We start from the raw sequence: 12,401 nt of genomic DNA on the forward strand, positions 1-12,401 counted from the left end.
AAATGGTAGCAGTTAATGCTTGAACTTTGAAGGTATATTCTGAACTCTGCCCACCAATCATCCTACTCTTCCAATAAGAAATAATCTTATGTCCATATTAATCTAACACCAATTAGATAAACTGGCTGAAAAATAAAGCTAGAAATTCCAGGCCTAATAGTTAAATGATACTATTTTTTGCTTCTACCTCTCAATCAATGATTTACATCAGAACATTCCTTTTCCTTCTTGAGGTTGAACTGGAATCTGGTAACAATTACTCAAAGTCAGTATGTCAAAACCCTCTGTTCTTATTTTGAGGATTTGAGTAATGATGTCAATGGTTAAATGTAACTCTAAGCACTCTACAGTATATATAAACTAATGGCACCAAATATTGCATTTGATACCAAATGGCTTACAATATTCAGTTCAAGATCCTCACAATAGAAAGGTTATTTCATGATATTAAATAGTCAAATACTGTTCAGCCAGAACAATATAATTCATTTTTCATAGTAAGTGTTTCTCAGAATTAAGCCTTGTTTTGGGATTTTATCATCACCTGTGTAAAACCCTTAACAAGGTGCTATCAAAAAAAAGTAGGTCAAGTTTAGTACCTGGTCAATCGGAGAGAATGATTTCTAATAGGAGAGTAACAACAACAAAAAATTCCTATAGCATTTTTTCCTTTAAACTTGAGACATTTAACCATCAATTTGTATGTTTAGGCACTTGATTCATTATAACACTGATGCCAAGACATACTCATTTCTCTGAAAAGGCAATCCATGTTTCTTCTCTTTCATGCAGCACCCTACAGTAGTATAGTGACTTGCTCAGTAAATATTGGCTGATTCAATCAATTGATATAATTTTAATTGTAGTTGACATACAATATTAGTTTCAGGTGTATAACATAATGATTCACCAATGATATACATTATAATATCTTTTTTGAAAGATAAAACATCCTATGTGCACTTTCTTAAAATCTTTCCCTAATAGCATATTATTAAACACTTTTATTTAAAAAATGTAACTTTGTGTGAGGTATATATTTATGATTTATGGCTTCATGTTTATTTCAAATTTTATTTATTTCAGATTTTACATAATCACCAAGATGCAAAGTGTGCCAATTTTTATTTCTCCTTTATGTTCAAAAGAAACCACACTGTTCAGACATGTACTCATAGCCAAGACATTATTATGCCAAGGGGTAGCAGCCTTAAGCAGAGTTGAATTACCTTAAAGGAAACTTAAGATAAAAATAAAAAACCTCTTGAAAAAAGCCTTGCAAACTCAGGGTGTAGATCATCCTGGAGAGGCAACATAAAGCATCTTAAGCAAAACAAGAAGATGACTACCAAAAAGAACTTCCTAATAAAAAAGGGGAGAGTTGCAAGCTTAAGGGATACACTTTTCTTCATTACAAGTTCAGAAAACTAAAGGCCAAATGGAGAACACGGGCTATCTAGAATGGCATACTTTTTAGGTTTCTGTGGAGAGATTTGAAAGAGAAAGAGGGTAAATGCTTCAGAAGAGAAACCAGACGTTGATACAACAGTGACATGTAGTATCACATTTCATTATCTTGTTCACAAAGACATCATAAAAGACTAGGATAAAAGATTGTGTTAACTTTTCACATGCTTAAGGTGTTCTCTTGCTGATAAATGGTCTACTTTTAGAGATACTTTTATTACAGAATATATGTTGATATTTGATAAAAAAATCAGAAAGTGCAACTAACTTAAAAATAAGGAAAGGAAAGGGAAAGGGAAAGGGAAAGGGAAAGGGAAAGGGAAAGGGAAAGGGAAAGGGAAAGGGAAAGGAAGGAAGGAAAACACCCCATAATTTCAATATGCTAAAACGTCATTCAACAGTGCTTAAGGAGCACCTGCTATGTATTAGGGACTAAGTTGGAAACTGGAAATACCATAGTGAATAAAATAGACATGGTCTCAGTTCTCAAGGAGTTTATACATACATGTGGTAGGCTTTAAGATTTTTTTAAAAAACAAAACAAAAAACTCCTCAGTCGTGAAATTGCAGACACTAATCGAATAAATATATTTACATACAAGCTTCCTCAAAGCATAAAACTGCAATCAGGAAACCTAGGTGCCACCTTTCCTTCCATCATTCAAGATACGCGATCTTAGAATACCTCCAGCTATTTAGGTTTCAGTTCTTATCTATAACTCTCAAGAGAGAAGCATTAAAGGCTGCCTATATCTCACAGGAAAACCATGGTGTGAGACAGGCATTCTGCTATCTGTAAAGAAAGAAGAAAAAAAAATCAAGGGCAAGGAAAGAAAGGGGAGGGAAGAGGAGGGGAGGAGAGAAAAAGCACTCAGAAACACCATCATGTCGTAAGTATTAAAGATACAAATGTCTCTAGAATCTGCCCTTCAAGTTATATACTGATTACTACACTGATCTATCAAGACTATTAACATTCTTTCACCCTGGCCTTAATTGCAAAATAAAATAAGTAACAACAAGAAGTTTAAACTTCCATGACTCTTCATGTGTGTGTACCCACAATACAACCAACACTACCACCACCAGAAACAACAGCACAGGGTAGAAAATGAGGAAATGGAGCTTTTGGAGTTAACATCGTGAGACCTTAGAGGAGCATGAAGAATTTTTAAGTTGGAAGAGACAGTCCCCTATTTATAGCTACAACTTTTGACAAGGCTAGTGTTGGTTTTTTTTTACATGTTTTATACTCAGAACTAAGTTTCAATGATGATTAAATTATTCAAAGTACAACTCTAAAATAATGAGGCTGGTTTTCCTGTAGTTCTATAAAATTGGTGTTGTTACTTAGTATTTGTCCTTCATGAATACTTCACAATGCTTCTCCTTCTGCAGTAGTCTTAACCTGAACACTGATCTTTATAGTTGTTAAGAGTTCAGAGGGAAACTAAGAAGCTAACCAGGGAATTATAGAAAAATAAATGAGAAAACTTTGGTTAATAAGATCACTACTAGAATTTGAATGTTCACATTTATGTTGTAAAAAGCAAAAGGAGAAAAAAGGGGGGGAAAAGGTGTGGAAGGAAGGCAGAAAGGAATCTCATTAATCATAAGCAATAATGTTATTAAACATCCATTTACTATATTCCAGGATACTGCAGTAAGGGCTGAAAAATATGACACAATCCTTATCCTCCAAGTGCTTACAATCTAGATAGGAGATATTAATCTAATTACATACAACTGTCAAAGAGCATGATGAATGCTATACTTTAAAATATTCTGCAAATTACAGACTGTCTAATTCAATCAAGCACTGGCAAAGTCTTCACAAGGGAGGTAACATAGTTTGGGTTCAGGACAAATTCTTAAGAAAGAAGGAGTTGTAGGCAGAACATGAACAGAGGCACAAAGTACACAGTGAAGAGTTTAGTGTGAAGTATACTGCACAGCAAATGAAACTGATAAACTGGAGACAGGGCTGGAAAGGTTAAGTTTAAGCCCTAATTGTGAACTGCCTTAACTATCATGTTGAGAAACATGAAATTTATCCTGAAGGTATTAAGAAGACGGTGAAAACTTCTATGGAAGGAAATGTAATAAAATTTGGGTTTTAGAAGTGAAAATTCTGATATTCACACAGAATATTTATCATTGTAATATACAGCTATATCATTGGGAAAGAGAGTGAAAAGAGAAGACCAGTTAGTTGTTTTGCTTACCCTCAATGTTGCTCATTTTATTTGACTGTTGCTACAGTAGTTAGAAATTGATCTATTATGACCCCATACCATACTCTGGATATTAACCAAAATAAATTCATGAACTGTGTTTATTTGACCTGCATTTGATCCTTTTGCTTTTAAGTGGACAGCAGGAAAAAGAAGTTCTGATCTTTGACTAATTTGAGGGTCCTGCACTCCAAAGGAAAACTCCAGGCCTAAAAATTTCATTATTCTTTTGTCTAATGATGTAAGTTGGGACATATAATTGCAATCATTTTTAAGTATCCACTAAGTATATTATTTTACATATTTGCTGAAAGTATCATTTAAGTTTCATTTCTTCAAACTTTTTTTAAATTTGAGAGAGAAGAGCGCATGCATGTGAGTGGAGGAGAGGAACAGAAGGGGGAGGGGGAGGGGGAGGGGGAGAGGGAGAGGGAGAGGGGAAATCTCAAGCAGGCTCCATGCTCAGCACTGAGCTGGACACGAAGCTTGATCCTGTGACCTTGGGATCATGACCTGAGCTGGAATGAAGAGTTCCTCAACCGACTGAGCCACCCAGGTGCCCCCAAATTTGTTTTAAATACTCAAAGAGAAAGAAAGAAAAATTGGTTGATTAAGTGGTTTCTACTTCTAAAGATACCTCCAAGCATTCCACTTATATTGCCCCAGAGAGAGGAGGATGCCCCAGAACCCAGACAAGAGTCAAATTCTTTCGTTAATATTATCCCCATAAAACTCTGACACAACTCTGAGTGACCCTGAATTGACTTTACATTACTTACTTCTTTAGCCCAGTATAACTGAAGATCATAGATAAGTTCTCTATCTCTGCTAGAGAAAAATAAAGTTATATTTTGCACACTTGATTAGAAAACTGAGAACTGTGCCTAATACATACACATATATTACAAAATTAGAATAACCAATAACCAACCAACCTGAGTGATCCTAAAAGACCATATCACTCCAACCCCCAATACTTGCCACATAACACTGCCTTAATATTCTGGGGTTAATTCTTTCATGTCCTTAATTTCCATTCATCTCCATTTACATCAGCCAACAGGAGAAGCCCAAAACTCTAAACATCCCTTATGACCCAGGCTCATCACCAAAGAGCTCTGTGTAACCCTAAGTGATGCCATCTCTCATTCGACAACACTGAAATCTCTTCTGTTCTGCCCTCTAAAACTCAGATCACTAGTAAAATCTCCCATATCTTCCTAAAACTTTTCTCTGAACTTACTCTCCAATTTTTTTTCTAACAAATCAGAGGACACTGCTTTCTGGGAAGTCCTCTGAACTAGCTGTTTTCTCTGCCATATCCTGCAAAGAACTGGGCCTGGGAATAGGCTCAATGGCTTCCCTGATCCTCACTGCCACTATTTTTTTTTTTTTAATCTCCTCCCTAAAAAAAAAAAAAACCTCACTTTGGATTTCATGTCTTCCAACCATACACCCATCACTACTTCTTACTGCAATAATCTATATGATCCAGAGGTCAACACCCTCACCCACATTCTTTGAAGATTTTAGCTCCAGGATCACTGTCACTCTCTGCGTCAGAGACAAGAGTCCTCATTAAACATTCTACCTGCTCCCCTATATCACTCAGTCTGCAGCAAGGCAAGCCTATGTGAATGATTCTCACCGATAACATATGACCTAAAGCTAGATAGTACCTCTCTAAGCTTTAGAGGCAATCAAGAGGAAGTGTGCTTTCCTTATTTCTTTCTCTTTGCTTATCTGCTGGCTGAATGCAGAACATCCACAGGATCAGCAGTGTGACTAAATGGCAGATGCCCAAGTGACTGCTTGCAAAAGAGTTAAACTGTGACCACAGCAATGTACTTTTCCTGAATAAGAAATCAATTCTCTTGTGTCAAGAGACTGAGATTTTTGTGGTTGCTTTTTAGAACCGGTGGACAGCACTAATAGGACCTATTAGAGGAAACTGAAACATTTGACCATTGCCACCTTCTTGACACACTTTCTTAAATCCTTCTGGACACTGCTGTCTCTGTGTTCCCTTCCTACCTCACTACCAGTTTTATTGGTTTTCTTGCTACTTCATTTTCCCTAACTCTAAATGTTGCAGTGTCCAAAGATTCAGTCTTTGGGCTATTAACAATTCTCTACAAATGCTCTCTTCTTAGATGATCTCACTTAGTGTCATGACTTTAAGTATCTTCTACATGGTGACAATTCCCAGGAAACACTCTTGATCTAGCCTCTAAACACCAGACTATTTATCTGTCCATTCAACATCTCCATTTAGATGTTTAATAGAATTTCAAATTTAACATGGCCAAAGCAAAACTCTTATGTCTTCCTCTGTCCCCACACCTTTGCTTTTATATTCTTTAAAGTCTCAGAAAACAGCAAATCTACCCTTCCAGTTGCTCAGTGAAAATAACTGATCCCCCCTCTCACACACACCACACATCTAGACAGCTGGCGCAATTCTATTGGCTCCATCTCAAAATATATCATAAATTTGACCTTATTTCCTCTAGTGATACTTCACTCAGCCAAGTCACCATGATTATAGGCAGATACTACCTCAATAAGCTACAGGTCAACAGGTCCACTTGCTGCTATACTTTCTTCTCTATGGTCTAGTCTCAACACAACACCCAAAGTGACACTATTAACATAGCCAAAAAGAGTTCTATCATTTCCCTAACCAATATCCTTCTCTGGCATCCTGTATTACTCATTTTTACTAGTCCAAATCCTTACAATGACTTATTAGTCCCTACAGGATTTTTCTTCCCCATTGCCTTTTTACTTCCTCTTCCATACCTCTTCCCAGTGATCTCTGCTCCAGCCTGGCTGACCTCCTTGCTTTTCCCTGAAAACAAAAATACTAGCCGAAATACTGGGTTAGAGAACACAGTAGAAGAGGAACCACATCCCCACCACCTTTCTCCCAATCCATTTCCTCAAGTCTGTGGGACATTTCAGAAGGATTTGGAGAATTTTAGCAAAGCAGGAATAAAGGCAGACCGATACCAGTCTGTGAATCTTATTATAGACCTATTCTTCCATTCTGTTGCTGTGGCTTGGAAAGCACTTGAAAATGAGAAAGAGGAAAATGTTGGCCTCTTCCAAAACTTACGAGCTATGGAAAAGTAAGACTTCAATTCAGTAAGCATGGTTGAGTGCCTACTTGTAACTAGGACCTAAGGGTAAGAAAGATGTGTAAGACTGAGATTGTGCTTTTGAAAAGCACATTTTGAAAAAGGGTAATAGGTGGGTAACAGACTTACTAAATGGACAGGTAGTGCAATAATTGTAGCATCACTGTCTTATAATGACCCTTTACCCTGTTCTAAATCACATATGTACAGTAATGGAAAAGAAGCTATTACTCATTCCTAATCCTAATAATGATTTTGGTGTCACCAGAAAGAAATATAAACATGCCTCTTGCAAAAGAAAAAAAAGTCAATTTTCAGGTTCATAAATAACCTAACTCTGTACTTTTTTCTCCATTTCCGTGGCTACAATCTGCTGAAAATGTTCATTTCTATAAAGAAGGGTAACTCACATTTCTGGAAGGGTCTTTCTCCTTCTGCTCCATCCTACAAACTGCTCTCAACCACAGGATACTATTCAAGAATTAATTGCACCATACATAAAAAAAAATCAAAGTTCTCTATCTGGTTTTCGAAGCCTTGTATAAGCTGGTCTTGCCTCTCTGAATCTGTTCAACTTTATTTTCCACTATTTCCACTGAAGAATCTCCACTCCAATCAATGTCTTCCCCCCCCCCGTTATTCCCATCCAAGCGACCTGCCCCCTCTTGATTATTGCAAATCTTATCTACTTAAGACATACCACAAGTTGTACTCCTCTAATGAAAATTTTTCCAGTTCTTAAAGTATATAATAATGGCACCTTTCCCCCTAAATTTTCCTCAGTTTTATAAATCTGGCCACATTGTACATGACTTTTTTTTTTTTTTTTTTTTTTACCTGTTAGAACCTAAAGTTCATGAGAACAAGAGCCATGTCATCTACTGCTTTCAATTTCCCAAAGTACTTAACACAGAGTTAAGAACACTGTAGGAACTAAAAATTCTATTTACTGACTATCTGACTAAAGATAAAATCTAACATCAATATCTTGGGTTACACATGGACTACTCTTGTCAGTATTCAACACTATAAAACATAATTAAATGTGTGATGCAGCAGGAATATCCTGAAAGATTATGTGCACCAATTTAAAATGTACTACAAGATGCTACTTCTCCTCAATAATTGATAAATATCCCTGGAAAATCTGGGAACAGACATCAAAAGGTATAGGACATCAATACAAATCAATTAAAGAAATGGGAGCAAAAAAGTTTGAGGAATGTGATATTTAAGCCCCTAAATAAAAAATAAAAAGAGAGAAAAAGGTTTTATTGAGTCGTATAGTTATTTACTGAATACCTGCTCAATGCCAGAAATCGGTGTTAGATTCTGGGAAGAAAGTAAGTAAGTCTTGGGGAAAAACAGTTTATTCAATAAATGGTGCTGGGAAAACTGGACAGCCATATACGAAAGAATGAAACTGGAGCTCTATCTTACACCAGACACAAAAACTAACTCAAATGGATTAAGGACTTAACAAAATGTCACACCTGAACCATAACACACAGGCAGTAAGCTCTGTGACATTGATCCTGGCAATCATTTTTTGAATCTGACACCAAGAGCAAAGGCAACACAAGCAAAAATAAACTAGTGGGACTATATCAAACTAAAAGGCTTCCGCACAGCAAAGGAAACCAGCAACAAACTGAAAAGGCAAACTACTGAATACAAGAAACTATCTGCAAATCATATATCTGGCAAGGGGTTAATATCCAAAATATGTAAAGAACTCATACAACTCAATAGCAAAAACAAACAAAAAATCTAATTAAAAATTGGGCAGAAGATCTAAATAAACATTTTCCAAAGAAGGCATACAGATGGCCCATAGGTACATAAAAGATGCTCAAAATCATTAATTGTCAAGGAAATGTAAGTCAAAACCAAACTAATATATTACTTCACACCTGTGAGAATGGCTATTATCAAAAAGACAAAATATAACAAGTGCTGGTGAGGATGCAGAAAAACGGGAATTCTTGTGCACTATTGGTTGAAATGTAAATTCGTGAAGCCATTATGAAAAACAGTATAGAAAGTTCCTTCAAAAATTAAAAACAGAACTATTATATGATCTAACAATTCCACCTTTGGGTATTCATCTAAAGAAAATGAAAATACTAACTAGAAAAGATATACGCACCTCCATGTCACTGTAGTATTACTTACACTAGCCAAGATATAGAAACAACCTAAGTGTCTGCTTATAGATGAATGGAAAAAGAAAATGAGGTTAATACACATATACACATATATGTATCTATATATGTATAGGCATGTGTGTGTATATATAATATATGGAAACATATAATGAAATATTATTCAGCCATAAAAAAATGAAAATCTTGCCATTTGTAATAACAGAGATGGGTTGCAAGGACAGTGAAATAAGTCAGACAAAGAAAGACAAATACCATATGATCTCATTTCTATGTGGAACTTAAAAACAAAACAAAACAAAAACCAAACTCATAGATACAAAGAACAGGCTGGTGGTTTCCAGAGAAAAGGGGTGGACGAAATGGGTGAAGGGTGTGTCTGAAATGGGTTAAGGGGGTGAAAAGGTACATACTTCCAGCATAAAAGAAATAAGTCATGGGGATGTAATGTACATCATGGTGACTATAGTCAATAACACTGTATTGCATATTTGATGGTCTCTCAGAGAGTAAATACTAAAAAATTTTTCATCACAAGAAAAAACATTTTTGGTAACTATGTATAGGGATGGATATTAACTAGCCCAATTATGACCATTTCACAGTGTACATGTGTATTGTATCACTATGCTGTAAACCTGAGATAAATTAACATATGTCAATTATACCTCAACTTTTAAAAAGTGAACAAGTCAGATATGGTTCTTGATACACATATTCTAGACTAAGAGAAAGAAAAGAAAGAATGAAAAACTCTGGTAGGTGTTACAAGGGCAGAAAAGAAGTGCTAAGGTAGGGAATCCTGGCAGAGTGGCACAGACTTACTTGAGAAAGACTGAATAGAGGTTTCTTTACTGAAAGCATAACATTTAAACTAAGACTAGGAGTATGAAGAGTACATAGCTACAAAAAGAGCAATGAACTTTTGCCTTGTTCCATCTGAGAGAGCAAGATGGGTCACCAGGAGCTCTACTGTGGCCATCCAAGGAAATTTGGCCTGGGTTGTCATTCCTGCCCCATCTGCACAAACCGGCAAGGTCTGATGTGGAAATACTGTGTCACTATGTGCCTCCAGGGTCTCCTTCAGTATGGGAAGAATATGGGCTTCGTTAAATTGGATTATGTGAGCCACCTTGAATGGGTCCTCCAAGATACCTACTGTAATGCCTATTCATTGTACATAAAATAAAAATACTTCCATTTTGAGTGTTTTAGTGTGTATGTGGGGGGTGCGGGAGCAATGAGAACAGTGGAAACAGCACATGCAAAAGATCCCAGTCAAGAAAAAGCATGGAGTGTTTGAAGAAAGAGGATCATTGTAAGAAAAAAAAGAAAAATGACAAATGATGAATGGAAGAACAGGACAGAGGCTAAATCAGGTCAAACTTTGTAGGCCATGGTAAGGAGTTTGGATTTTATCTCAAATGCAATAAGAAGTTACTGAAGTGTTTTAAGCAGGGAATAAAATCATCCAATTTAGATTTGTAACAGGATGATTCTTGCTGTCATCTGGACAATGGATTAGGGTAACTGAGAACAGATGATGAGATAATTTGGAAATGACACAAGTGAAACTATTTAGGACATCCTTACATTATTCTGTACAAGAAATTGTGTGGCTCTGATTTGGGATACAGCATATGAACAGAATGGACAGGGGAAAAAAGCCACTGAATTCAAAGTTTCATCCTTGAATAACATGGTCAATGGTGGTGGTGGGGGTGGGGTACATAGTTGTACAGATCTGACACATTAGGCTTGAGTGGTTGAGTGGCCTGTAAGATACCTAAACAGAAATGTAGACAACTGGATGTGAGACAGGAAGGAAGGGAGGGAGGGAGGAAGGAAGGAAAGGAGGGAGGGAGGGAGGGAGGAAGGGGAGACTGGTATAACAAAACAACTCAGTCAAGACAAATGTAGCATAGATCATCAGTGTGAAAGAAGTGTTATTATGTAAACATGAATGGAAATACTGGCCTTTAAGGCAACTTTAAGATGATTAATATCAAACAGAGAAAAGAAAATATAAAATTACCCTGGAAGGAACTAGATAAAACAATAAGCTTCACTTTGCTTAGAGCTTATACCTTTCCTTTTAAAATGTAAACATAAAAAAATGTGAAATTTACTTTCTATCTGAATGTGTTTTTATCATTTTCTAGAACTTCCACATACCTTCCTTTTAAAAAAATGTTCATTTTTAAAATTTTTAAAAATGTTTTATTATCTATTTTTGAGAAAAGAGAGACAGAGCATGAGTGGGGGAAGGGCAGAGATAGAGGGAGACAGAATCTGAAGCAGGCTCCAGGCTCTGAGCTGTCAGCACAGAGCCCAATGCAGGGCTTGAACCCATGGACCGTGAGATCATGACCTGAGCTAAAGTCAAACACTTGACCAACTGAGCCACCCAGGTTCCTCTAAAATGTTTATTTTTTAGATTTATTTTTGAAGAGAGAAGAAGAAAAAGAACACAGGCAGGGGAAGGACAGGGAGAGGGAGACAGAGAATCCCAAGCAGGCTCCGTGCTGTCAGAGCAGAGCCTGATGCGGGGCTTAAACTCACAAACCATGAGATCATGACCTGAGCTGAAATCTAGAGTCCAACACTTAACCAACTGAGCACCCAGGTGCCACTTTATTTAAGTCTTATAATAATACTTAAATCTGTGAGCTTTTGTTTGTATACTTATTACCATATTCTAAATGAAGAAAATCCAGGTGTATGAGGTTAGCTTGACATGGGAGTAGGAATAGGATCAAAAGCTAGATTTTTATGGTCTCTAATCTACTGGCTTTTCCACCATACCTTCTTAACTTGATCCGTATCTTACACTGATCATTATTTTTGGCAACTTAATTTGGCAACATAAATTTAAATAACTTGAAGAAAAAGTGATTTTTACATAGTAAGACTATTTTTAAATTTCTAGAGTTTAGAGAGTATATAAAGCTTTAAGCAACTTGCCATAGAAACTGCAATAATGCCTGAGACTTTTCATCAAAATACAAACTACATTCGATACTATCACTCTTGAAAGCCCCTTGGGAAATAATGGCTTTTTGGATTCTGCAAGTCAGCGTGACATGGCATGCAAAATTGCATCTCATGCTGAGCCAACCAGGAAAATATATGTCATCACCATGTGACATTCAGAATTTCATCTGGAAACTATAATCTTGTTCTGACTGCTAAAAAAGGGGGGGGGGAGGAAGACTGCATACAAAACAATTTGGTTGAATTTTAGCTGAATTCCTGCCAGTTCATGTAAAAACTAAAATAACTTATTTCCAAAGAACTCTGTATTCAAAAACCTTTCAATGTACTTATTAACATCACAACGTTTTCTCAAAGAACTTCAAAATTAACTGACATACTTTTGAAATCTTATGATAGCT

The 12,401-nt window shown here is 36.3% G+C and overlaps 2 protein-coding genes across 3 annotated transcripts in view; one reads left to right on the plus strand and one right to left on the minus strand.

Moving 5' to 3' along the window:
• VPS13B (vacuolar protein sorting 13 homolog B) overlaps positions 1-12,401 on the minus strand; it is an 806,197-nt gene that overhangs the window by 437,845 nt on the left and 355,951 nt on the right. The window lies entirely within an intron of this gene.
• On the plus strand, positions 9,959-10,195 carry LOC124518963 (40S ribosomal protein S29-like). Its single transcript, XM_047088836.1, has one exon. The coding sequence runs from the start codon at positions 9,959-9,961 to the stop codon at positions 10,193-10,195; it is 237 nt and encodes a 78-aa protein (XP_046944792.1).

The sequence above is a fragment of the Lynx rufus genome, unplaced genomic scaffold (assembly GCF_022079265.1).
Source record: "Lynx rufus isolate CCGP_SWC_20201006 ecotype Redwood Valley unplaced genomic scaffold, mLynRuf1.p SCAF_26, whole genome shotgun sequence".
In the NCBI taxonomy this organism is placed as follows: domain Eukaryota; kingdom Metazoa; phylum Chordata; class Mammalia; order Carnivora; family Felidae; genus Lynx; species Lynx rufus.

Coding starts and splice junctions, on each gene's coding strand:
- LOC124518963 (XM_047088836.1), top strand. CDS start 9,959: ATGGGTCACCAGGAGCTCTACTGTGGCCATCCAAGGAAATTTGGCCTG.